This window comes from Sturnira hondurensis, unplaced genomic scaffold (genome assembly GCF_014824575.4).
Source record: "Sturnira hondurensis isolate 20B ecotype Veracruz unplaced genomic scaffold, ASM1482457v3 Scaffold0014384, whole genome shotgun sequence".
In the NCBI taxonomy this organism is placed as follows: domain Eukaryota; kingdom Metazoa; phylum Chordata; class Mammalia; order Chiroptera; family Phyllostomidae; genus Sturnira; species Sturnira hondurensis.
In genome coordinates this window covers 38,700,320-38,724,898 of record NW_028087015.1, presented here as the reverse complement: position 1 = coordinate 38,724,898, position 24,579 = coordinate 38,700,320, and the positions used below count along the sequence as shown (strand labels likewise).

At 41.0% G+C, this 24,579-nt stretch overlaps 1 protein-coding gene across 1 annotated transcript in view; it reads left to right on the top strand.

The window, feature by feature from the left end:
• Positions 1-24,579, top strand: part of NUP155 (nucleoporin 155) — a 53,057-nt gene that overhangs the window by 25,747 nt on the left and 2,731 nt on the right. Inside the window, exons 14-32 of the mRNA XM_037063199.1 lie at positions 347-457; positions 816-910; positions 1,944-2,032; positions 2,448-2,510; positions 3,242-3,389; positions 4,231-4,297; positions 5,320-5,435; positions 9,237-9,334; positions 11,062-11,192; positions 13,541-13,732; positions 14,663-14,801; positions 16,666-16,801; positions 17,436-17,589; positions 17,802-17,906; positions 18,527-18,681; positions 19,687-19,816; positions 20,702-20,815; positions 21,531-21,651; positions 22,097-22,207. Of these exons, the coding sequence (XP_036919094.1) occupies positions 347-457; positions 816-910; positions 1,944-2,032; positions 2,448-2,510; positions 3,242-3,389; positions 4,231-4,297; positions 5,320-5,435; positions 9,237-9,334; positions 11,062-11,192; positions 13,541-13,732; positions 14,663-14,801; positions 16,666-16,801; positions 17,436-17,589; positions 17,802-17,906; positions 18,527-18,681; positions 19,687-19,816; positions 20,702-20,815; positions 21,531-21,651; positions 22,097-22,207 (2,275 nt within the window). The remainder of the gene's footprint in view (positions 1-346; positions 458-815; positions 911-1,943; positions 2,033-2,447; positions 2,511-3,241; positions 3,390-4,230; positions 4,298-5,319; positions 5,436-9,236; positions 9,335-11,061; positions 11,193-13,540; positions 13,733-14,662; positions 14,802-16,665; positions 16,802-17,435; positions 17,590-17,801; positions 17,907-18,526; positions 18,682-19,686; positions 19,817-20,701; positions 20,816-21,530; positions 21,652-22,096; positions 22,208-24,579) is intronic.

Sequence of the window (24,579 nt, the reverse complement as noted above, 5' to 3'; positions counted from 1 at the left end):
TTTTTGTGATATTATGTAGTGATATTATGTAGCCAAAAGGTAAGTCAAAAGCGCCAGCTCTCAGACGCAGCACCATGCAAACCTTGACCTCGTGTGTGATGAGAGCACTTGCTGCTGGGTGTGGTCGGTCAGCCAGCGCGGGGCTTCCTTTTGGCTTGTGCTGAGAGCGTGGGGAGCTGGGAGACGGAATGGAGACAGGTGCCCCGTTTCATCCGTGTGCTTTGTGTTCTTGAAATTATTTTTTGTTTGCTTGTTTTATTCACTTTATTAAATAAAATAACAGTCAGTTTTTACCAGCTAGACTTGGTAAATTGATTATTCACCTTCCTTTTTTTCAACTTCTTAGGGGAGTCTTATGTTTCATAAACTTAGACCAGTAGACCAGCTGCGGCATCTGCTTGTGAGTAATGTGGGTGGAGACGGAGATGAGATTGAAAGATTCTTTAAATTACATCAGGTAACTACTTCCACTGTTTTTTAAACATGATGATAATTTAAACAAGAAAATGGGAAAGATACCTGAATTTTATGTTAAGACCAAAGATACTGTGATTAACAGGCAATCTTACCAGTTTCTCTTGCTTTACATTAACCACTATACATGTACTGATATTTGGCAACAGTATCAATACGCTCTAAGTTTAAAACTAATAGTGTTTGCTTTTCCTTTTTCACATCAGCTGATATCATTCAGATAGCAAATATTTATTGAGCCCAGCTATGTGCTTGGCACAGATTTAAACGCTGGATACAGCAGTAAACAAAACTTCTTAAATGTTTATGCTTAATATAGGGGAGATATTCTTTTTTTACAGGAAGACCAGGCCTGTGCAACTTGCCTTATCCTTGCTTGTTCCACCGCTGCCTGTGACAGAGAAATATCTGCCTGGGCCACTCGAGCTTTCTTCAGGTGTGAGACAGTTTTCTTTTGTCCTTGGCCACTTTTTTCAATGGTTGCATTGGAGAATGTGACAGTTTAAGGGCTTGCCGAACAGTTGAGGTGAAATTCATTTGCGAAAAGGTGGGCTCTGGAAAGGTTACAAAGCTTCCTAACCTTCCTGGAAAGGTTAGAAAATAGCAGTTTGTGCAGTTACCCTCTCTTCCGTCTGGTGTTCTTTCTGCCTCGGCTGCCGTCTCATTTGTTATATCCCCAAACACTAGATCACTCCTGCTTTATGCCTGTCATTGGCACTGAAGGATTCTGAATCTCTCCAAGGAAACTTAGTATCATCAAAAAGATGTTGTACTTGGAAACTTTTTGGCTAAAGATAAGAATTTGAAATGTGATTTGTTTAGTTTAAAATAAGTTTTTAAAATACCTTCTAATCATACTCTAGTATGAAAATGACAAAATCATGTACTCATTAAGTAAATTTTATGCCTTGCTGATCTTTTTAAAATAATTTTTAAGATATTATTTATTCTTAGAGGGGAAGGGAGGAAGAAAGAGAGGGAGAGAAACAATCGATGTAAGAGAGAAACATCCATCAGTTGCCCTTGGCATGTACCCCAACCAGAAATCGAACTGGCGACCTTTCGCTTTGTGGAATGACGCCCAGCCAACTGAGCCATACCAGTTAGGGCTTGCCGTCTCGTTTTAGAAATTGCCAGTTCCTTATAATACTTCTTGGTAGAATTCCAAGTCAACTTTTACTGAATTAGTTTTCTTAATGTATCTATCTATATACAGGATGGGGCAAAAGTTTGCGGTTGTAATACAAATACTAATACAGTAATTAATAAGTAATATTAGAAGAATAAACTGTGTACTCACAACTCAAAATCTACTTTTTTTGCCCCACTCTGTTTCACTGTAAACACAATGAACTAAAGTCTAATGTTGAAAGCTTTATTTTGAGAGCTAAGCAGGACTTGAAACGATTCCAGCTTTCAAGGCGAACAGTTTCACTGAATAAACCAAGCCTGTGTTCTCATGAAAATAGGTACGGCGGTGAAGCTCAGATGAGGTTTCCAACCACGCTCCCCACCCCGAGTAACGTTGGTCCCATCTTGGGGTCTCCTGTCTATGCCAGTGAGTATGAAGCGCTGAATGAAGCTGTTTTTAATACAGTTTGCATTTTAGAAACCTTGTGGTGTATTTTAATAGACAGATCTTTACACTATATTTGCTTCTACTCTTTTCGTAAATAATTCTAAAGGTATCTGACTCCAAAAGTGATGAGTTCTTACTGTATACTAGGGAACAAAATAAGATGCAACTGATAGTATTTACAGAACTCATTTGTTATTTATCCAAAAAGAAGGACATGGATGATTTAATAATAAATAGATGTCCACTACAATGCTTGGCAATGTGGGGATTGTTAGAAGATCACTGGGGAATGAGCTGAGTCCCTAACTGTCGAATACATTATGAGTGGCGCCACTCTGATGCTTAGGAACAGCTTCTGTGTCTAATTTCTCTTATATTTTTATTTCCTTTCTAGGTTCTCCTCTTCCTAGTGGTGGTCCATATCCAAATCCATCCTTTTTGGGAACACCATCTCAAGGTACCTCTTCTCTTTTTCTTTGTTTTTTTCTTTTCTTTTTTATGACTACTACTGTCCATTGTGACTTACCTTTAATGCTTGGTGTGGAGAAGGTGAACTTGCCTATTCTCTTAATGTAATTTAGCCCTGACGGGTGGGGTCCAGTTGGTGAGGGTTGTCCTGCAAAGCAAAAGGTCGCTGGTTCCACTCCTGATCAGGGCACATGCCTTGGTCGTGGGCCTAATTCCCGAATGGGGTGTGTGTGAGAGGCGCCCAATCAATGTTTCTCTCACACATCGATGTTCCTCTCCCTCTCTTTCTCTCTCTCTTCCCCTCTGTCTAAAAATAAATAAATAAAGTCTTTTTAAAAATGCAATTTAACAGAGGTGACACCCAGGAGAGTACCGGCATTTGGCTGTGAATGCCTTGGGAGCACCTTTGGTGGTACCTGGAAAGCCCCTTCTTTGGGTACCAAGATTTAATTGCCAGCCCGAAATCCGTGTGATTAGTTCACTCTCACTTCCAGCATTAAGGAGCAGGGACTGCAAGCTGTCTCCTTTCCCTCCTGCATTGCCAGTTTGACCACCTATCTGGGAGGAGCCATTAAGTCTAAGTCTCCCTTCATCTGTTTATTCCAATACTTTTTGTAAATAATTTCTTCCTGTGGGTCTAGATACAGCAGACTGGGGTTGTGGAGGATTCTCCATGTTTCTGCTTACACTGCAATGTTTGTTTGTCTCTGTGTGTGCAAGGCGTGCACCCTCCTGTCATGCCAACCCCAGTGCCTGTGGCAGGAAGTCCGGCAATCCCGGCCCCGGGTCTGGGCTACATGGCGGGACCAGAGATTGTGTGCTCTGGAAAACACAACGGCATCTGCATCTACTTTTCTCGAATCATGGGGTAAGTTTTCCAGGGACTAATTAACTGTTGCTCACCTTATCCTAGTTTGCGGCATTGACTATTTTTAGTTCTATATTTGGGACATCATTTATTCCTATTAAATTGTACTTGAATTTTAGTTCCCTTTCCATTCAGATTGTTTTCCCTCATTCAGCTTTTTTATTATCTAACCATCTGTATTTTATATATCTTCAAAATCTATCTCTGTACCCATTATATATAGTGTTACAAACCACCCCGTGACTCAGTGACTTGTGTCTGCAAGTCAGCCGGCAAGGTCTGGGCTTGGCCAGGCTCACTTGTGCATGCGCAGTCAGCCGTGAGGGCGAAGGGAGCCCTCACCTTCAGCTGGGCTGCTCTCCACGTGGCCTCGCATCCTCCGGCTAGCCAGGGACGGTTGGCCTGGTGGTAGCAGGGTTCCGCGGCGGAGAGCGCAGAACAACGGCCACTTCTGCAGTCGGTCTGCCATGTTGTGTAGTGGGGTATCGCGCCCAGTGTATGGGCTTTTAGCTTTGAGATATGTGCTTCCTTCTAATTATTTGTTTATAAATTTGAAACTGTGCAAAACCCCTCTGTAAATTAGTTTTGCATTATAAGCTTCCTGGTTTACAGTTTATTACCCAGCGCCTTTTGATTTTTCTTCAACAGTATTTTATTTGGTTAAATAACTTAGATTTATCAGGTTTTAAAATTGTCCTGTTTCCCTTTTTATCAGTTAATGTAGTAAAATGTTCAATGAAACCATTGCTACATTTTAATAAACACACAGAGAAAGGCATATACTACGTATTTAATTATTTTTACTCATCCTCAGCCTAATTATGAAAACATTCTGTTCCAGAAACATCTGGGATGCCAGTTTGGTCGTGGAGAGAGTATTCAGGAGCGGCAACAAGGAGATCACTGCGGTGAGTGCGCTGTGCGGTGGCGCCGCCGTTTGTACAGGGCCGAGGTGTGCTCTTGGTGGACGAGTATGTTGTTGTACATTTCCCGGTGTTGTGAACAGGGTGGAGTGATTGTATTCTCTTACGTGTGTGTTTGCGTCCTTGTCCAATGCACCGTCCAGTTCCTGGGTTAAGTCTCTGCTCTGACACTTATTAGCAGGTGGGTAAATTTCTTAACATTTCAGAGCCTGATATGTCACTGTACAATGAGAATGGTACATCTCCTTCTTAAGGTTCTTGCAAGAGTTAGAGTAAGTCCTAATACTTAATGTTGCTCAAAACTACTATTTAAATATTTTGTTTATACACCCCAAAGTCCATGGACCCAGGACTAATTTGCACGTACTTGCCTGTGTTCTAGAGTACTTTGAGAAAGTGTCTTGTAGAACTTTGTATCATCATAAATTCTCGTAAGATTTGTATGAATGTGGAATATGAATGCACTTTATTTTAAGCTTATTCTTTTTAAGTGAGAAGATAACAAATATCTTTGCAACTCTGATGCTCTTTAAGTTCACATTTCTAAGAATAAGCATGTGTTTACGTATCCTAGTGTGGTTTCATTTATGTGAAGTTCAAGACCAGGCTGAACTGCTCTGCAGTGATAGAAGTAAAAGGAGTCGTTACCTGCAAGATGGAATGACTAATGGGCATTGGGGACTTTCCTGGGTGATGGGAATATCCTCTATTGTGGTCTGGCTGTGACTGTATTAAAATGTAAAAAGTCAACAAGATGTCACTTAAGATTTGTACATTTTGCTGTCTGTAAATTATATCAAAATCAAACCAGAGTCAGAGAGGAGGGATGTGATACCCAGCCCTGTATTCTGGTCACCAAGGATGAATTGACATAAGAAATATCTTTGTCAAAAGATACTTCAAAATTGACATTTATATGCAGTTATACGTATACAGAGTATGTTTTCTATACATACACTTTGTCACTGTTTTAAAACCTTCTAAATTACTTGTTTTTTTTTTATCAGATTGAAAGTAGTGTTCCCTCCCAGTTGCTGGAGTCAGTGCTACAAGAACTGAAAGGCCTGCAGGAATTTCTGGACAGAAACTCCCAGTTTGCAGGAGGACCATTAGGAAATCCAAAGTAAGAATAAATAGGATTTCTTTACTCATTTTCCCCTGAGTTATAATTCACGTATTATAAAATTCACCCTTCTAAAATATACAGGTCAGTGGTTTTCAGTATATTTTCAAGGCTATGCAGTCATCATCCCCCACTAACTCTAGAACGTTTTCATCACACCAGAAAGAAACCCTCCACCTGCCAGGAGACACGCCCTGTCGTACGTCAGGCTGGAGTAACAAATACCACCAGCCGGCTCACACAACAGACATGTATTTCCCACAGTCTGTAGGCTGGAGGTCTGAGATCAGGTGCATCACTTTTAGGTTCTGGCAAGGACGCTGTTCCTGGTTTAGGGACAGCTGCTGCTTTCTGTGTCCTCACAAGGGAGACGGAAAGTGAGAGGGCATGCTCTCTGGCATCTTTTTCTTTTAATTTTTTAATTGATTATGCTATCACAGTTGTCCCATTTCCCCCCTTCATGCCCCTCCACCCTGCACACCCCTTCCCACCCACATTCCCCCCCTTAGTTCATGTCCATGTGTCACAAGTTCTTGAGCTTCTACATTTTTCATACTATTCTTGTCCTCCCCCTGTCTATTGTCTACTTACCATCTATGCTACTTGTTCTCTGTACCTTCTCCTCCTCCCCTGTTGCTAACCCTCCATGTGGTTTCCATTTCTGTGGCTCCACTCCTGTTTTAGCTGTCTGCTTAGTTTGCTTTTGTTTTAGGTGTGGTTGTTAAATAACTGAGTTTGCTGTCATTTCACTGTTCATATTTCTTATCTTCCTTTTCTTAGGTAAGTCCCTTTAACATTTCATATAGTAAGGGCTTGGTGATGATGAACTCCTTGAACTTGACCTTATCTGAGAAGCACTTTATCTGTCCTTCCATTCTAAATGAAAGCTTTGCTGGATAGAGCAATCTTGGTTGTAGGTCTTTGGATTTCATGACTTGGAATACTTCTTTCCAGCCCCTTCTTGCCTGTAAAGTCTCTTTTGAGAAATTCGCTGACAGTCTGATGGGAACTCCTTTGTAGGTGACTGTCCCCTTATCTCTTGCTGCTTCTAGAATTCTCCTGTTGATTTTAATCTTGACTAATGTAATTATGATGTGCCTTGGTGTGTTCCTTCTTGGGTCCAACTTCTTTGGGACTCTCTCCTTCCTGGATTTCCTGGAAGTCTATTGCCTTTGCCAGACTGGGGAAGTTTTTCTTTATTATTTGTTCAAATAACTTTTCCACTTGTTGCTGCTTCTTTTCCCCTTCTGGTACCCCTATAATTCGGATGTTGGAATGTTTAAAGATGTCCTGGAGGTTCCTAAGCCTCTCCTCATTTGTTTGAACTTTTGTTTCTTCATTCTTTTTTGTTTGGTTGTTTCTTTCTTCCTTCTGGTCCGCTCCATTGAGTTTTCTTTCTATCACTATTGGTTCCCTGTGTATTTTCCTTCATTTCACTTAGTATAGCTTTCATTTTTTCATCTAATTTGTGACTGAAATCAACCAGTTCTGTGAGCATCCTGATCACCAGTGTTTTGAACTGTGCATCTGATAGGTTGGCTATCTTTTGGTCACTTAAAAGTATGGATTCTGGGGCTTTTATTTGTTCTTCTGTTTGAGCCATAGTTTTTTGGTCTGGTCGTGCCTGTTAGGTATGAGTAGTGGAGCCTTAGGTCTTTACCAGGGTGGGGCAACCCAAGTCACTGGGTTGTGACTGGGGCCTGGGTCAGAGAGGGAACAATGGTGCTTGCTCTGCTCATTTCAGTCCCTTTTGCTGCTTCCCACAAGCAAATTGGGCCCTTCTGGTGCTGGTTCCCAGGTCAGTGGGCTTGTGTACAATCTAGGACCCTGTGGGTCTCCCCAGCAAACTCTCCTGTGAGGCTAAGACTCTCTCCTGGCACCTCAACCCCCATAAGTGTTTTCAATCTGTGTTTTTAGGCTTTATTTCCTGGCCCTGGGTTGCTCAGTCTGTCTTGTTCCCTGTTTTCACCTAGTTTAACTGCAAGCGAATGTGTGACTGTCGTCAGCGCCACGCTGCCTGCGGGTCTGACCACAGTCACACATTCGCGTGCAGATAAACTGACAGCCACCGGGTCTGCCAGCCACCACTTTTTCCTGCCACGACCCCTCTCCGCCAACTCTGTCCCTCTGACCAGTCTGGATGACTGGTTCGTTGTTGTTGGTTGGACTTCTGTACATTTCCATTTTCTGTCAGTTCTGGTTGTTTTTTTTGTTTCTTCATTTTTTGTTGTCCTTGATTTTGGTTGTGTGAGGAGGCACAGTGTGTCTACCTACACCTCCATCTTCCTCCATCTTGGCTAGGAGACTCCCAGCATCTTCTTATGAGGGTGCTGATCTCGTCATGGGGCTGTGTTTCCATGGCCTCACTGAAACCTAATTAGCTCCCAAAGCCCCCTCCTCCAAATACCATTACTCTGGAGGTAGGGCTTCAACACAGGAGTGTGGCGGGACACAAAGGTCTTGTCCTTAGCAGTCATCGGTTCCCCTCCCGCTGGTCCCTGGCGAGCACTCGTCTGTCTGTCTCTGGAGCTGCCTCAGTGGTAGTAGTTCTGTGTGTCGGGTGCAAGGCTCTGTGTTGTAGTTTGTGAGAGGGGCCGCGGCAGGCTCCCTCCAGCTCAGCCACTGCTGGCAGTGGAGGTTTTTACTTAATAACATCATCAGCCTATGATTTTAATATTTAGCCTGTTGCAGGTTGTTTTTTTAATGCAAATTTTTTCATATTTTGCCTCTTCAGATTGTTCTTGAATCATTTTGACAACAGTCTTTGATAGCTTCTTTGCTTCCTAGTATGATAAGACCTCCTAGGCTTTCGGCACAATTCCCACCATACCCCTGAAATCAGCCATTTCTCCCACAGGCTCTGGTTTCTTTTGTAGAAAAGGGTGTTGGAGACTATAGCTGGGGCTGTTTGCTGCTCCTGGTCAAGCTGTATGTTGTTTTGGTTTTGTTTTTTTAATAAAATTGTGAGTTGTACTATTGTTCAGGTTCAGATTTACAAATACAGGATATTTCACTGTCTATAAATTGTTTTAGGGTATATTTGTATTGCTTTTACCCTAAAAAATCTTATTTTCTAACAACATTCTAATAACCACTTACTTGCTTTCTCCTACAACATCCCCAATGTAGCTTTAGTGGTCTCATTCTTTTAAGGTTAAAAATCTTAATTTGCATTTCACTGAATATTGATTACCAAATAGAAGCTTCTCCTGAAAGTTTGATGTTCTTTTCAAAATATTCTTATTTACTCATTTCCCTTAGTGGTCAGTATTTTCTTACAATAGATTCTTTGCTTTTTATTTTTGTCCAAAAATTTTCTCATATGTGAAATGGGATTCTTAATAATACTTACTTACAGAATTATTGTATTAAAGGTGCAGGCAGAAAGCAAGTGCTCAATAAAAAGTAGATATTGTTATCATCCATCTACTCAGTGAAACTTTAAGCTTCTAAGACATTACAGTGCTTCAAGTTTAAAACATCATTGACTTGCCAGTGCTATTTCACTAATCTACAAGGGAAAAATATTTACAACATATTCCAGTTCATTTATATGAAATATTCAGAAAAGGCCAATTTAGAGACACAGGACGTCAGCTGGATGGTTGCTAAGGGTAGACAGAGGTGGGAGAAAGGAAGAGGGGGTCAATTGCCAGTGGGAAATGTTCTGAAATTAGAGTGAGGTGGTGATTGTGCAGCCCTGTGAGCGTACACTTGGAGTTGTTGAATTGTGTGGCCCATGAGTTGTATCTCACTGACACTGTGAAAGACCCAGCGCACGCTCTGGACTTTGTGTTGTAGTACCACCGCCAAAATGCAGCAGCGGCTGACGGGGTTCATGCGTCCCGAAAATGGAAATGCCCAACAAATGCAGCAGGAACTACAGAGGAAATTTCATGGTAAATTGGTACTTTGATCGCGTACATGTACATCATAGTAAAGAGTTCTAGTAGTTGCATAGAACATAACGCACATCTCTCAGATCTAGTTTGTGGTAACAATTTTTTTTATTAAAATATCTGTGCGATTGAGAAAAGTCGGGCCATGTGAATGTCGTGTATTTTTATAACTTCCCCCTAAAATTTTCCCCTTCCCCCTCAGAGCACATGATACATACCTTTTTTAATGACTTTTTTATTGTAAAATAAACATAACATAAAATTTACCATTGTAACCAGTTTTAAGTGTACAGGTTAGTGGCATTTAGTGCATTCGCATTGTGCAAACATCACCACCATCCCTCTGTAGAACTTTTTCAGCCCCCCAGACTGAAACTCGGTAGCCGGGAAACAGCAGCTTCCCATTTTATGGCGCCGCCATTCTTCTTTTGTCTTCGCTCTGAATCACAGCACCTCCTGTAACTGGAATCATACGGTGTTTGTCCTTTTGTGATTGGCATATTCAGGGTTTATCCATGTTGTAGCTCATGTCAAAATCTCCTTCCTTATTAAGGTCATTATTATATATTGTGTATTGTATTATTATACAATGACATTCCATCGTGTAACCACATTTGGTTTATCCACTCGTCCAGTGGGTACTAGATTGGTTTCACCTTTGGAGTCTTTTGAACAAATTCTGCTATGAACATGGCGTACAAGTATAAATTTGAGTCCCTGCTTTTAATTTTTTTGTTATATACCAAGAAGTGGAACTTCTGGATCATGTGGTCATTCTATTTTCAGTTTTTTTGAGGAACTGCCATCAAAAATGCAGCATTTCGCATTTCCACCACCTATTGTTCAGTGGTTTTTATGCCCATTCTAGTGGGTGTGAAATGGTGTCATTGTGGTTTGATTTGCTTTCTACCCTAAGGATTAGCAACACTGTTTTGTGGAGTTAAAAATGTGAATCAAGTTTTTCTTGTGTTTTTTCCCATTATAAGTAGCAACAACTAAAGAAAGAGTAAAGGGAATCAAAAAGTTCTCTCACAGTAGGATACATTTTACATTGTGACCCAGGCATTTAAAACCATACACACACAACTGAAACAAAAATTTAGGAACTAACTACCTGTTTTATACTCTAATATTTTTTCCTTTTTAAAAAACTCTATTTTATTTCCTCTTTAAGGGAAAAAAGCTGTCTTGACTGACTGCATTGATTTTATGACTCGCCAGTGTGTCCTAATCCAGGGTTTAAGAAAGTCAGTCCTAGAGAAACCTGACTGCACTTTCCGGGAGATCTTTTTATGGATATTTATTGCTATTGTTTCAGTAGGAAAATGGGAAAAAAAATAGAAACGTCCTTCAGCTGGACCATGTACCTAATGGTAGTATACTTACATGGTGGAACACTCAGCAATTTGAAAAATGTATTAGATTTACATGTATCAGTATGGATTGTTTTCAGAAATGTAACTGAGGGGGAAAGCATGGCATACATGACCTAAAACAAACATTTTTATTGTTTAAGTACACGCACACACGCTCGTGCATGTAATAGTGAGAGGATAAAACCAGATTCAACCACTTGTGCTCATGGTTGCCTGTGGTGGGGGGAGGCGAACAATGGCAGTCTCGCCTTAATAGTTGTTTTTATTTGGGGCAAAGTATTGTTTTACTTGGAATAAAACAGTTAACCTATGTCGTCTTATAAAACCTCATTAATTGCATTTTGTAATTAGAGGCTCAAGTGAGTGAAAAGATTTCACTCCAGGCAATCCAGCAGTTGGTCCGGAAGTCATACCAGGCTCTGGCCTTGTGGAAGCTCCTCTGTGAACACCAGTTCACTGTCATTGTAGGCGAGCTGCAGAAGGTGGGTTGTTTTCATTCCTGGGGACCGTGCTCTTCATCTTACGCCTCGTTGTTTTCCTTCCGCGTGAACTCTCGTCTCACACTGTGGTCTGGGAGGGGTTATTTGGGAAGCGTTTAGGCTCCGATAAAGCTGTGATGTTACAGGAAGACTGCACTGAAGACTGGGGGGTTCGCTCCGTCAGAGTCTCCAGGCTTCTCAATGTTTGAGAGCTCTGGCTGGGATGGCAATGGAATCTTACTTTGCCAGAAATACTTTTTGACAATACCTGGTTTGTTTTTTCAAACAATAGATTGTAGATTTTATGTAGGCTACAGGCCCTTTTGGGAATCTGACCAAACTATCTCTTTTCACCTTCAAAGAACGCACACAGTCATATACATGAATTTTTGCATGTGATTTCAGGGAGTCCATCAACCTTAATTAAACATTCATACTTTCAAAAAAGATGTTTCCCGTTGTGGGAAATGAGTGATCCGTATTTATCTTGCTGTCTTCATTTGAATCCTTTTAAGTAATAATGGGAACTTGCACTCATATAACTATTAGACAGATTTACTTAGGGGAGATGTATTCCTACCCATTATTTAGTCTGAACATTTTGAAACATATGAAAATAGAGCAGTATGACAGCTAATCCTTATATACACTTAACTGGTATTCAGCATTTTCAAGATTTTACCGACTTTGCTTAATCTATCGTTTTTTTTCTTTTATTTTATATAATTATTTTAAATTAGATCCAGACATCATGTTATCTCATTCCCACGTAGTTTAGTATGTATGTCTTTAACAAGGTGGACATTTCCTTGAATAATAATGTCATTATCACACTCGGCAGTATTAACAGTTTTTTGTTAGCATCTAAAATTGGTTCATTCAAATCACATTTTATTTATTTATTTATTTTATTTAATTCTTATTCAAGTACAGTTTTCTGTTTTATATTCCCTGCAAATCACATTTTAAACAGTTGGTTCACTCATTGAATTTTATTGTTGTGTCTCTTACATCTCTTTCAGTTTAGAGCTATTTTCCCTTGCTATTGCCTTGCAGATACTGGGTGATCAATCCTGTGGAAAGCCAGCATTCTGAGGTTGTCTGTACCTTTCTCATAATTAACTTGTTTTTTTATTCCCTCCATTTTTATGGAAAATGGAAGTGGAGTCTATAGAAGCTTGATTCAAGTTCAGGTCCATGCATTTAAGGGAGTATTAAATTACTCCACAGGCAGTGGTTTGTGTGTCAGGCTGTGTTTGTTAGGAGACACAGGAGGCCTGCTTGTCCCACTTTCAGTGATTCCAAGGTCGATTGCTGGAGTCGGGGGGTAAATCTAATCCCGCCGACGGGACTCTCCCCCGGACTTGCTTTGCCCCTGCCGTTCATTGTCTGAATGGCTTAGTTCATTTAGGGTTACAGGACGGTGATCTCCCAAATCTGATTTCTCCCATATTACCACCACGTTCTCTTACCTGTCAGGACTGTTGGTTGCCCTGAAATGTTTAGTTCTTGACTTTTCAGTACAGTTTTTAAAGTTAAAAGGTGTTCCCCTAGTTCTTTTCTGTAAAGTCCAAAGAGTTGTATTATCGCTGATTTTATTTCTTTTAAACACATACTTTAGAAAAAAACCCTCAAGCTAAAATGTCTAATTATGAAAACCTTTCCATACCAGGTAGAATACATTTTAGTGGGTGAAAAGCAAAACGTAGTTGTTTTAGCCTAGGCATCTCTTTGGGGATCCATCTTCAAAGCTCTGTCCCTTGAATCACAATTTTTATGCTTAAGGAATGTGAATTATATAGTAGTACAAAAGTTTGGACATAGTATATTTGCTGAAATTTATTAAAAAATACCAGTCAAATCACTAAGCAGAGTATTTCACTCTAATATAAATGATAGGTGCCTTACTAATTTAGAACACTATTTTACCAAGCACATTTGTTCAGAATGAGATTAAACTTCAACATTGGAAGGCCTTGAATAATAGAATTCTAACATTATTTTAGGAAAGAAACAGAACCCCAAGATGTTTTAATCCAGCTAATTGATTATTCTTTTCTGGTTATAACTAAAGTCAGGAGACCTGGCTGTAATTTTGGCTTTGCCTGGACTTTACCTTCCTCATTTGCAAAGTGAGAGGTTTGAACTAGACATACTGTGGGTTCTTTCTCAATTCTGTATGATTCTGTGAAAATTTCAAAAGTGTGTTAGTTTGTATAGTTCTAGTATATTTTCTCTTTGCAATTATAAAGTCTGTTCATATTTTGGTTACATTATTAATAAATTTTATTCTGTGTGGAAATGATATTCTTACATATTTGATAGAAGAAAAGTTTTTTTAACACTCCTAGGAATTTCAAGAGCAGTTGAAAATCACCACCTTTAAAGACCTGGTAATCCGGGACAAGGAACTGACCGGGGCATTAATTGCTTCCCTCATCAACTGCTATATCAGAGATAATGCTGCTGTGGATGGCATTAGCCTGCACTTACAGGACATCTGCCCACTGCTGTACAGCACGGACGACGCCGTCTGTTCCAAGGTGCGTACGGTGCTCCGGCACCCGCTTCCGTGTTCCCTACAGAAGAGGAAGTGCTGTGACAAACAGCACGCCAGAGTGGGAATCAAGGGCATCTTGTTTGACTCAGTATGTGACCTTGACAGGTTTCTGAGCCTCTCCTGGCCACAGAATCCTCATCTGTATAAGAAAGATGCGGGGATACATGATTTCTTAAAATCCATACATATTTACATTTTTCATAAAAAATCTTTGATGGCATTTCTAGCCGGTTTTTTAAAAGACGATGGTTTGCCTTGGCTGGATGGTTGCTCAGTGGATTGAGCGCTGGCCTGAGAGCCTAAAAACTGCAGGTTCGATTCCCTGTCAGGGCACTTGCCTGGGTTGTGGGCCAGGCCACCAGCTGGGAACATGTAAGAGACAGTCCATTGATATTCCTCTCACACATCAATGTTTCTTTCTCTCCTTCTCCCTCCCTTCTCCTCTCTCCAAAAATAAATAAAATCTTTAAAACAAATAAAAATAAAAAGACGATGCTTAAATATGCCTCTTCTTAGAAATTAAGGAAAATCTCTAAAACCTAAAGTAAGTCTGTAATTAATCCGAGTTAATTGGGCAATTTTTACTGCTCCTTTCCTACAGGTGGAAGGAATTTAAGAAATCAGTATCACGTGGACTGCCTGCTGACCAATAAAGTATTGACTAGGCAAGAGGTTTACCAGACAATAAGCTATCTTGCTTAACATGTTTGTGAGAGGAATTAAGGATAGCTAGGATTTTTTGGTCAAAAACTTTTCTGCCTAAAACTAAGAAGAAGTAAGTTTGTAGAGTTGTTTTTATTATTGATTATAATAAACCAGATGTAAATTTAGACATAGACTAAAACTTATGTTGACAGCATCATATGTATGCTTGATTTTATATCTTTTTAAGTTCTTATCATTTCTACTTTAGGCAAATGAGCTTCTCCAACGTTCCCGACAAATTCAAAGTAAGATCGAAAAGGAAAGGATGTTAAGGGAATCACTGAAAGAGTACCAGAAAATCAGCAATCAAGTTGACCTTTCCAATGTTTGTGCTCAGTATAGACAAGGTGAGAAACAAACCATTCTTCCTCTTCTTTTCTTGTTCCAAGTTACTTTATTTGAAGGAATGCCACAAATGAGAGACGTAAATGGGTGATTTGGTACCAGTTACGGGAAAGGGAAAGGTAACCCTCACGTGCACGTGCTGCTTTGGTGACCAGGGATGTCCCCGCCGTGGCCGAGCTCTCCGCACTGTGTCCCAGTGTGGTTGTCACAGAGGTGCTCTGCCCTGCCGGACTCGGGCCCCCAACCTGCGCACGTTAGTCACGTGGTCACCCAGTTGTGTGGCGTATTTCACCTACCATCCAGGTGGTGAGTCTCAGTGAAGTCACACAAATGAGGGTCATTTTTTTCAGTGGCCAGTTTGTGCAAGCCCAAATAAGTAGTGACTATGTCACACTTATTCCAAGCGTGGTGCACACTCCACTGCATGCAGCCCATTCTCTCAGTCATCACGGTCTGGCTTCTTGATATCCCAGAGAAAGATTTGGCCACCTTGTTGGTCCTGCAGCTTCATCAGTTTCTCAGTGTGTTCCGTCTCCTCATGAGATTGGTGAAGAAAACACTTGGCACAGGTCTCCAAAGCCGCATCATCACTGTTAAGGTAGTAAGACGTGGACAGGTAGACCGAGGAAGCATGAGCTCCAGGTTGACCCGGTAGTCGACGGTGGCCTCCAAGTCCCCGTGGCAGTTCTGGTGCACCTGCAAGGTGGACTTGGTCGTCATGACGGGCTGTTGAGGACAGGCAGCCACAGGGCACTGGAGTGGTGGCAGGGGCCTTAGGGTGGTCCTAGGACCTGAGGCAGTGGCAGAAGGATGGATCTGGGTGGCAGGCCGGGGTGGGGGTCGAGCACCAGGTTCTGTTCAAGCGCCATCGAAGCAGGAAACCACAGCGACCCTCAGTGAAGACTGTCCTTCCTAGCTTCTTAACTAAGGGGACAAATGACTGTGTGACTGAAACGAGCTAGTGATGAAGAAGAGCCTCTTCCCAGAGGCAAATCTTCGTCGAGTTCATTGGCCCACGTATCTGACATAGAAACTCATTCCTTGTGTTGTACTTTGTGGTGAGCACACTGGCCTTTGCAAAACTGTCGTGCCTTTTCATGTCTTCAGATGTGTCGCTTTTTACCCTTGGTGTTTCAGTCCTGGTTCGGTTTAACTACCATGTGTATGAGATGCTTGCTGGGTTACATTTAATTTTAAGATGCATAAAAACTTTTGTTTAATTACCAATATATTACTTGCTGTAAAATATTACCTAATCAAATTTAAAATTACCTTAAAATTAAATCTAACATAATATAAAAGTAGTAACTCTTATAAAAGGTATTGTTTTGAATCCCAAGACTTTTTTCAACAACTAACTCTAACTCTCCCATTTGTTCTTCTTTTTTTTTTTTAGATTTTATTTTTTTTTAGATTTTATTTATTTTTAGAAATGGGGGAGGGAGGGAGAAAGAGGGACAGAAGCATCAATGTGCAAGAGAAACATCAGTCGGCCACCTCTCAGTGACCCACAACGCAGGCATGTGCCCTCACTGGGACTCAAACTGTGTCCTTTGGATTCACAGGTGCTCAGCTCACTGAGGCACACAAGCCAGAGCATCCTGTTTGTTATTTTAAATAGGAAAGGTTTTTTCAGTGAAGAAAATATATTCAATAGCTGCCATTTAGTCATGTTAGGACCTTGTTCTTTGGGGACCTTATTCTATGGTAAACTCATAAGAAATATTTTATATGATATTGTCACCAGGGTGACTAACGTGCAGTAGAAATCGAATAATATTTGATCAATATTTTATAAGCTAGATAAGAGAAAACGTGCAGCTGAACAACAAACCTGAAGTGTTTGCCCTTTGTCTTTGCCGTCAGTGCGTTTCTACGAGGGTGTGGTGGAGCTCTCCCTCACGGCTGCTGAGAAGAAAGATCCTCAGGGTCTTGGCCTTCATTTCTATAAACATGGGGAACCAGAAGAAGACGCCATGGGCCTTCAGGCTTTCCAAGAAAGGTGAGTTTCATTACGTTAGCAGGCTTCTCTCTGCGTAAAATTTGATTGATGGCATTAGGGAAATAATATTTCAAATACAACCTTATATTAAGTTCAATTATGCTTTCACTTTAAAGTGACTTGTTTTATTAAAAGCCTGTATCAGGATTATAATTCCTTGCCTAAGGATACAATCTTCATCTGCTAAAAATTCCAAAGTACTTACAAATGTCTTAGAAGTTGTTTCTGTGGGTTTTCCGAGGCTTGATTAATGTCAGTTTTAAATGAGATAACTTGGAAACAAACCTGGCTTCCCTACCTCCTGATCTCTTCTTCTGGATGAAGTGTTTTGAAATGTTCACAAATCAGTAGAGACAAAAGAAGTAAAGTGCTGTGTCCATAAAGGAAATAGACAATCTACCTAAGATACGGTTTTTGTTAAGACATTCACTTTTATGATATTACCCTTTTATGTTTAACCAAATGCTTCTCAAACCTATTGAAAAATTATACCATCTCTGTTATTTTTAATACCAAATATATATACACATATTTATTCTCCAAAATAGTCTTTAAATTCTTGTATTTAAAATTAGAGAAGATAAATCAGTTACTGTCTAATTAATGCAGTTGCTCCTTTTCCATTCATCTTCAGATTAAACAGTTACAAGTGCATTACAGATACACTACAAGAGCTGGTGAATCAGAGTAAGGCTGCCCCTCAGTCCCCCAGTGTACCCAAAAAACCGGGGCCTCCTGTGCTGTCGTCGGATCCCAACATGCTGAGTAATGAGGAAGCTGGACATCACGTACGGGACAGCATATTTTCCTTCTGAAATACATTGTGTTTAGAACTTCTGTGTGGGGGTGGTAGCATAATCGTCTTGGGAAGGGTAGTAAGTAGCTCGTAGAACATTTAAGGATACTCGATTCTTTCCAGGGGCTAATAAGCCTAAGGGTTCATCATGTTCGGCAGCAGAGCCTTGATCTGTGCTAATTTTTCCTGCTTTCTTTATTTTAGTTTGAACAAATGCTTAAATTGTGTCAACGATCAAAAGATGAGCTCTTTAGTATTGCCCTTTATAATTGGCTAATACAAGCTGACCTTGCAGATAAACTGCTACAGGTAAAAAAAGGTTTCTTTTTCCAATATTGTTAATTTCTATAAGTAATGTAATATTTTTTCCTACAGTACAAAATAGAGCGATGGCTTGGAGCGATGGCTCCAATTTTCTTGTTATTTATCAGCTAATTGGCATGTTTCTATTGTGGGGTAGGAATCCCTGGGTTGTGAATTAGGGACCTGAACTTTATTTCAGTTCTGCCATTAAGTCACCACGGACTTCACACGTCTCACTCCCTGTCTGTGTTTCTCAGTCTGTGAAATGAGTGGGTGGCGTCTGATCATTCCAAGGGTGCCTTTGAGCTCACAGTTAGGGCTCAGTAGCTGTGTTCCAGGGTTTATTAAAAGGTTTATGATTAGACCATAGTAAATTATTTTTTATCAGCCTAATGCAACTATCCTAGCAACTCTTTCATCAACTGGGATGAAATTTTTTGGTTTTGCAAAACAAAAAATCATTTGTAATGAGAAAATTACCCTCTTGTATCTATCGTTGGATTATAATTTTGCTTTTATGCTCATAAAGTAGGGCACATCTGTAGTTATCTTTAAAGTGTTCCCCTTACTGTGTAAAGAGCAAGTGGGTGGTGAGAAAATGTTTCGGGTGCCTGTCCAATTTCCAGGTCACTTCCCCATTTCTGGAGCCACATCTAGCCCGCATGGCCAAAGTTGATCAAAACAAAGTTCGCTATATGGATTTGCTCTGGCGGTATTACGAGAAGAACCGAAGCTTCAGTAGTGCCGCCCGTGTCCTGTCCAAGCTGGCTGACATGCACAGGTACGGCAGCGCGCCTAGGTTTTACATGTGCAAAGTTTTATGCTTTTATTTGGATTTATCTAAAGTTTACCGTTCTCTCTTTGTTTTGTTTTTAAGAATGTGTGGGAGAGTCTAAGAGAATGCATAATGCCCTTTTTATTCAGACTGTCTTCTAAATCCTTTTCTCTACAATATGTCTTTAGATTCTTCCTACTAATGACAATTAATTGCTATTCTTGATTAAAAGAACAAAAACTACTTCTTAAAGGTGTTGAATGTTTTACCAATTCCTGGCTAATTTTTTCTATCCTGACATTGGGTTAAATTAACGCCAATATCTTGGAAGATTATCAAGAATCCTGTTAACGAAAACATTGGAGTTTCTAATTAGATTATCCTATCAAAAAGACAATGTAATAAAATTAGGGTGCATGTGTGTAAAGTAAATGTGTTCCTAAAAGTTAGAGAACTTCTGAATATTTCATAACAGAAAATTAATAATAGTTTTAACAGGCAAAGGTTAATGTTCGGGGGGGAAGGAATACAGATGGAAAGCCAGTGGGCAGAGATGGTGAACAGGAGGAGCGGAAGGAGAGAGGGCAGGGAGTGAGTGTAGGCTGTTGGGGGGTTTAAGAAAGCATGTGAGAGTGGGCTTTTGTTTTTAAGTGGTCACTCTAGTTGCTCTGTAGAAGATTAGGTGTAGTATTGGCCATGCTAAGGCAAAAAAATGAAGAATGTGAGGAGCAATAAAGAATATTATTAATTTAATTTTAAAAGAATCCATATTTTAATATCCTGAACTAAAGTTTTAAAATAGGAAGTAGCTTTTTTGGACACAAACATGTCTTTCTTTATTTTTTGCCTTAAATTGTGGCTCTCTCTTATTAGAAATCCCCTAATAATTTTTTCAAGTTTCAGGTGGTTTTTTATATCCATTTGGTATAAAATAGTACATCATAATTGATGTGTTTGTATCTTGGAACCTTAAGAATTCATATGAATAAAAGTGAGTGTTTTTCCCCCCAGCACAGAAATTCCACTTCAGCAGCGACTAGAGTACATTGCTCGAGCCATTCTTAGCGCCAAAAGCTCCACGGCCATTTCCTCAACAGCTGCGGACGGTGAATTCCTTCATGAACTGGAAGAAAAAATGGAAGTGAGTGATGATACTTAAGCTCTGTTCACACTGAGTACTTTCTTTTCCTCCTCTAGTAAATGATAGGTCCATGGCAGTCAGTATTATTAATTCTCATCTCGTCTGCCTGTATTTTTCATTTATTTCCATGTTTAGATGTAAATCGTGGAAGACTAATGATACAGCATTTGGGTCACACTGTGGTTGTAATTTAAACCTTTTCTCTATGGCACTTCTAAAGGTTTTCCCGACTATTCCAACATGAAGCAGATTACATCACATGCACCATTTATTCTGGAAGCTAAAAAGTAGATTATGGAGTAGAGGAGATTACACTGCCTTAACTGAGAGACCCCCAAAATGTATAATAGTCCCAACACAGAAGCTTATTTCTCAACCGCAAAAATCCAGAGTGGGTATTTCTGATTGACAGGTGGCTTTCTTCCGCTTGGTTGATGTTTGCTGCCCAAGTTTTATTTTCTAGCTCTGTTACCTTTGGCCGTAGTCAAAGGTAATTTTTTTCTTTAGTCAGAGGGAGGAAGGGAAAACAGCATGTAAGAAGCACATGCCCTCTTTAAAATCCTCAACTCTGAAGTGACATACTTTACTTTCACTCATGGCCCTTTGCAGAGAAGTCAGTGTCACGGAGACTGGGAAGTGTAGTCTGGCCATTCTTCTGGCTGCAGCCGTGGGAGGAACAGCTCGGGTGGGCGGTAAAGACCCCGCCACAGCCTCTCCTGGGAAATCTCCTGTGTCGTGATGGGGGGTTGCTAGTGTGTTATGATAGAAGTCTTTATGAATACATTAACTTGAAGAAACTTAAAGGCAGGTACTAGCGGTCATTTCTTTGAGTACCTGTTGATTTTTCATAATGAAGTCAACACTCCCTTTTGTCTGTCCAACCAGGTTGCGAGGATCCAACTGCAGATACAGGAGACGCTGCAAAGGCAGTATTCCCACCATTCTTCCGTACAGGATGCAATTTCTCAGCTGGATTCTGAGCTAATGGACATAACTAAGGTAATAAAAAAGCAGGTGGAATTCCTGCAGCAGTCAGGTGGTCACCTAACACCTGCAATTCACGGTGGGGTATTTTGCATTTTATTTTCTGTTTCACAGGGAAGAATAACTACCTCCACAAAATAAGATCAGCCATCCTTGGCAGCATGTCACTGGGCCGACAAATCACTGCTGTGGTATTTGCCTTGAGAAAGAGCTGAGTTTCTCTTTCCAGGCCAGTAACACTCAAGAATCTATCAGCATCACGTGGGGCTTGGTTAAAACTTGTGCCAGCTATTTATTGCCTTGCTTCTTGTTTTGAAAAAGTAACATTTTTGCTTCACTCTCCAAGACTCTCTGTATCTTTCTGAGCAGTTCTTTCTTCAGTTATCCTTGGACATGGCTTTAGTGTCCTTAAGCACCCTGAGATATGTCGGTGTTTCCATGATCCTTCAAACCCTGCTTTAGACAATACTGATTCTGTAAGAAAAGTCACTGGGCCATCTTCCAGCCAAGAAAAAATGCACACATCCTCAAATCTGCCTGCGTGGAGCTAACCGTGCCTGACCACTTTAACCCAGAGTTATGGCCAGCTCCACACATCTTGTATTTTTGTGTCACATTTTAGGAACTTTAGATAAAATCTTTGGTTTTTAACTTTCAACTAGTATTTCACTATTAATTTCTGGACGCAGCCCTCTGGTTAGATCTATAATGTTGACATTTTCTCCTGCAGCTTTATGGGGAATTTGCTGACCCATTTAAACTTGCAGAGTGTAAACTTGCGATAATTCACTGTGCCGGTTATTCAGACCCTATATTGGTGCAGACCCTTTGGCAAGATATCATAGAGAAAGGTAAGTGTCCATTCCCCACTGCAAAGATATGTTTAGCCCGCGTTACTTAGTGACTTGGTAGAGGAACGCAGGCGGCTGGAGGCTCAGGAATCAGGGCCCAAGAAAATTGTCTGCTCCTGCGTAGAGGGTGCAGGGACGGTGCCTGGATGCAGTGGGGGGTGGTCCCCTGGAGAACGAGCCCAGGCAGAACTGGAGAGGACTCTCAGAGCGGATCACTGTGGGGGTTGTGCTGCTTACAGGAGACTGAGGTACTTCCCTCAGAACCTCCTCACGCTGCCCTGGTGAGATGAGAGCATGTCAGAGACCAGCAGACCCAGAGGGGCCTGTCCTGTTAATGTGAATGTTGGCTCCAGGGCATTTTATTACTTGAAATGATAAAATAGCCCATTCAAACTCTCACCTTAAAAATAGTTGGGGTCTCTAGTGACACATCTCCGTCTTACAGAACTGAATGACAGTGTGACGCTGAGCTCCTCGGACAGAATGCACGCCCTCAGTCTGAAGATCGTCCTCCTTGGCAAAAGTTATGCCGGCACACCTCGCTTCTTTCCCGTAGGTGAGCAGTGACCTCGGGCGCTGCCCTGGGTTTTCTTCTTCAGGTGGTTTTCTTCATTGACACGGAAAAATAATTGGCTTTAGAGTGAAATCATTTCTTTGTTGCTGTTGAGCAGTTTAATTCCACCTCTCCCAAAAGAAAGACCTCCAAAGCACAGCAGAGCTTGTTGGTGAATAGTTCAGCATGGGACTTTCTTTGACCCTCCGAGTTTATACACTTGTCCCGAGACAGTGTAGACTAGCAGACCACAGTGACGGTATTGTTGGCAACCCGGTACGTATTTGCAGAGAAAAATGGCCAGTGTTTTTGTGAATGGTTAATCTGTGATTGATTCAACTCCTTCTGTTATACAGAGGGCATGTTTTTCTTTAAAATAGTGGGTACTCATCTCAAAAATGTAATATGCTAACTATAATGGTTATGTAGGCGACCGTAGTTATTTTAAATCATTTGCCAGCCTATCATGTTTTCTTCCATTTTAAAACAATACAATCAACATACATACATTTATAAAGCAGAACGTAAACCACTTTATGATTTGGAAAACATTGAGAAACGTGATCATGCCCACAATATATCATTAAATTCTTTACACATCGGGGTACAAACTTATTTACAGACCACCTCTGATTTAGTATTTATTCCCTGAACATGCCAAAAAATAAAACCATTGTAATCATTTATTTCTGGTAAATACAGTACTGTACTTACCTGCTGTGCCATTTCATTCATCAGAAAAATAAACAGCAAATACATATATTTCATAAGTATGTGAAAGTTGACAGTTTTAGTAGTAAAAGAAGCCACATTCTACACAATCACTTTTGAGAGTATTTCTGCTTTGACTTGAATTTTTAATTTTGGACTCAAAGGTCCAGGGTGGTAGGCCTGCCTTTTTCTGTCAGTCTGTCCGGGGCAAGCAGGCCACTGGAGACTGCAGAGCAGGACGAGACTGGGGTTTCCTTGCCTGGCCAGAATCGAGGTGTGGTCATCTGTAGGTGGGGTGCAGACTCAGCGGCAGTGGTTTCGGTGCTTCTTACAGTTCTGCTTCTTACTCGTCGGTGTTCACGTCGGGCAGTCTCGGGTTTCAGGGATCATAAATGGGAGTTTGAGTGTTACTGTTATGATCTTATTTATGACATGGCAGTTAGTAAAAAGTAAAAATGGGTTAGCACACTAAAACCGTCAAAATAAATCATTTGTGAGTCTTTGGGAAGTGTGTTTTAAAAACATATTTAATATGTCTAAATTCAGGATGCAGTAGCCTTTCTTGTCTGAAAAGCTGTTAAATCAAGGGGATATTAATTGTTAAATATTATCAGTGTTGTCTCCAACAGTGGGGGGGGTCTCTTTTTTTATTGTATCTCCCTATATTTTCCAAATTCAGGAAAATGCCAGTTTTTTTCCTAATGCCTTTAAAGTGTGTAATTCGGTGCTTTTCACATATTCACATATTCATTAACTGCACCATCGCACAGTTAAACTCAGGTCGCTTTCATCACCCAGAACGAAACCACGGTGCAGCCACTCCCCACTCCTTCCGCCCCAGGCAGCCACTGAGCTCCACTTGCCATCTCTATGGATTTGCCTGTTCTGACATGTTTGTCTTATTTGTGTTAAACATTTTTTGAGGTGCAAATTGCACCCTGGTGAAAGCAGTGTGCATGGTGGCTCCTGCGCCCCCTGCCCCTAAGGAGGGGTGGTGGCCTTGGGGGACCTGACGGAGTTGGCCCGGCTGCCTGCAGGCTCGTGGGCGGGGCTACAGCCCCACGACAGGCTCTCAGATGGGGACTGGTGCGTCATCCTTGCGTAAGCCAGGAGCTCTGGGAACCCAGCCCAGGGCCCTGCCCCTTCCCAGGTTCACCACTGAACTGGTGATGGAAAACCTAGGGTGACTCATGTTGGAAGAGTGCTGTTGCCATGGCTGGGCTAACTGGGTGACAATTCTGCCACTTCAGGCTGTGTTTTACCGGAGGAGCCAGGTCCTTAGGGGAGGGGAGGGAGAGACACGGACTGGCTGCCTCTCACTGGTGCCCCAGCCAGACACCTGGCCGCAGGATTTTGCTGACAAACAGTGCCCCCTGTCGGGTGTCAGGCAGATCCTGAGAACTCCCTGCATTCGCCAGTGTGAGCGGCTGTCAGCCTACTGGAGAAAAAACTGTCTTGAAACTTGGGGGAGCTTAAATATCATTTATCTTTCACTTCTTCACTTTGTCTCAAATAAGTACTTGGTTTTATTAACAGGATTGCAATAAAAAAATTTTTTGAAAATTATTTTTTAAAGATTTCCCCTTATGAACTGCTCATTTATGAATGAATAAGACCTACTTTTTAATATCAAGAGTAACAATCCTACCACAACATAGCAGTTA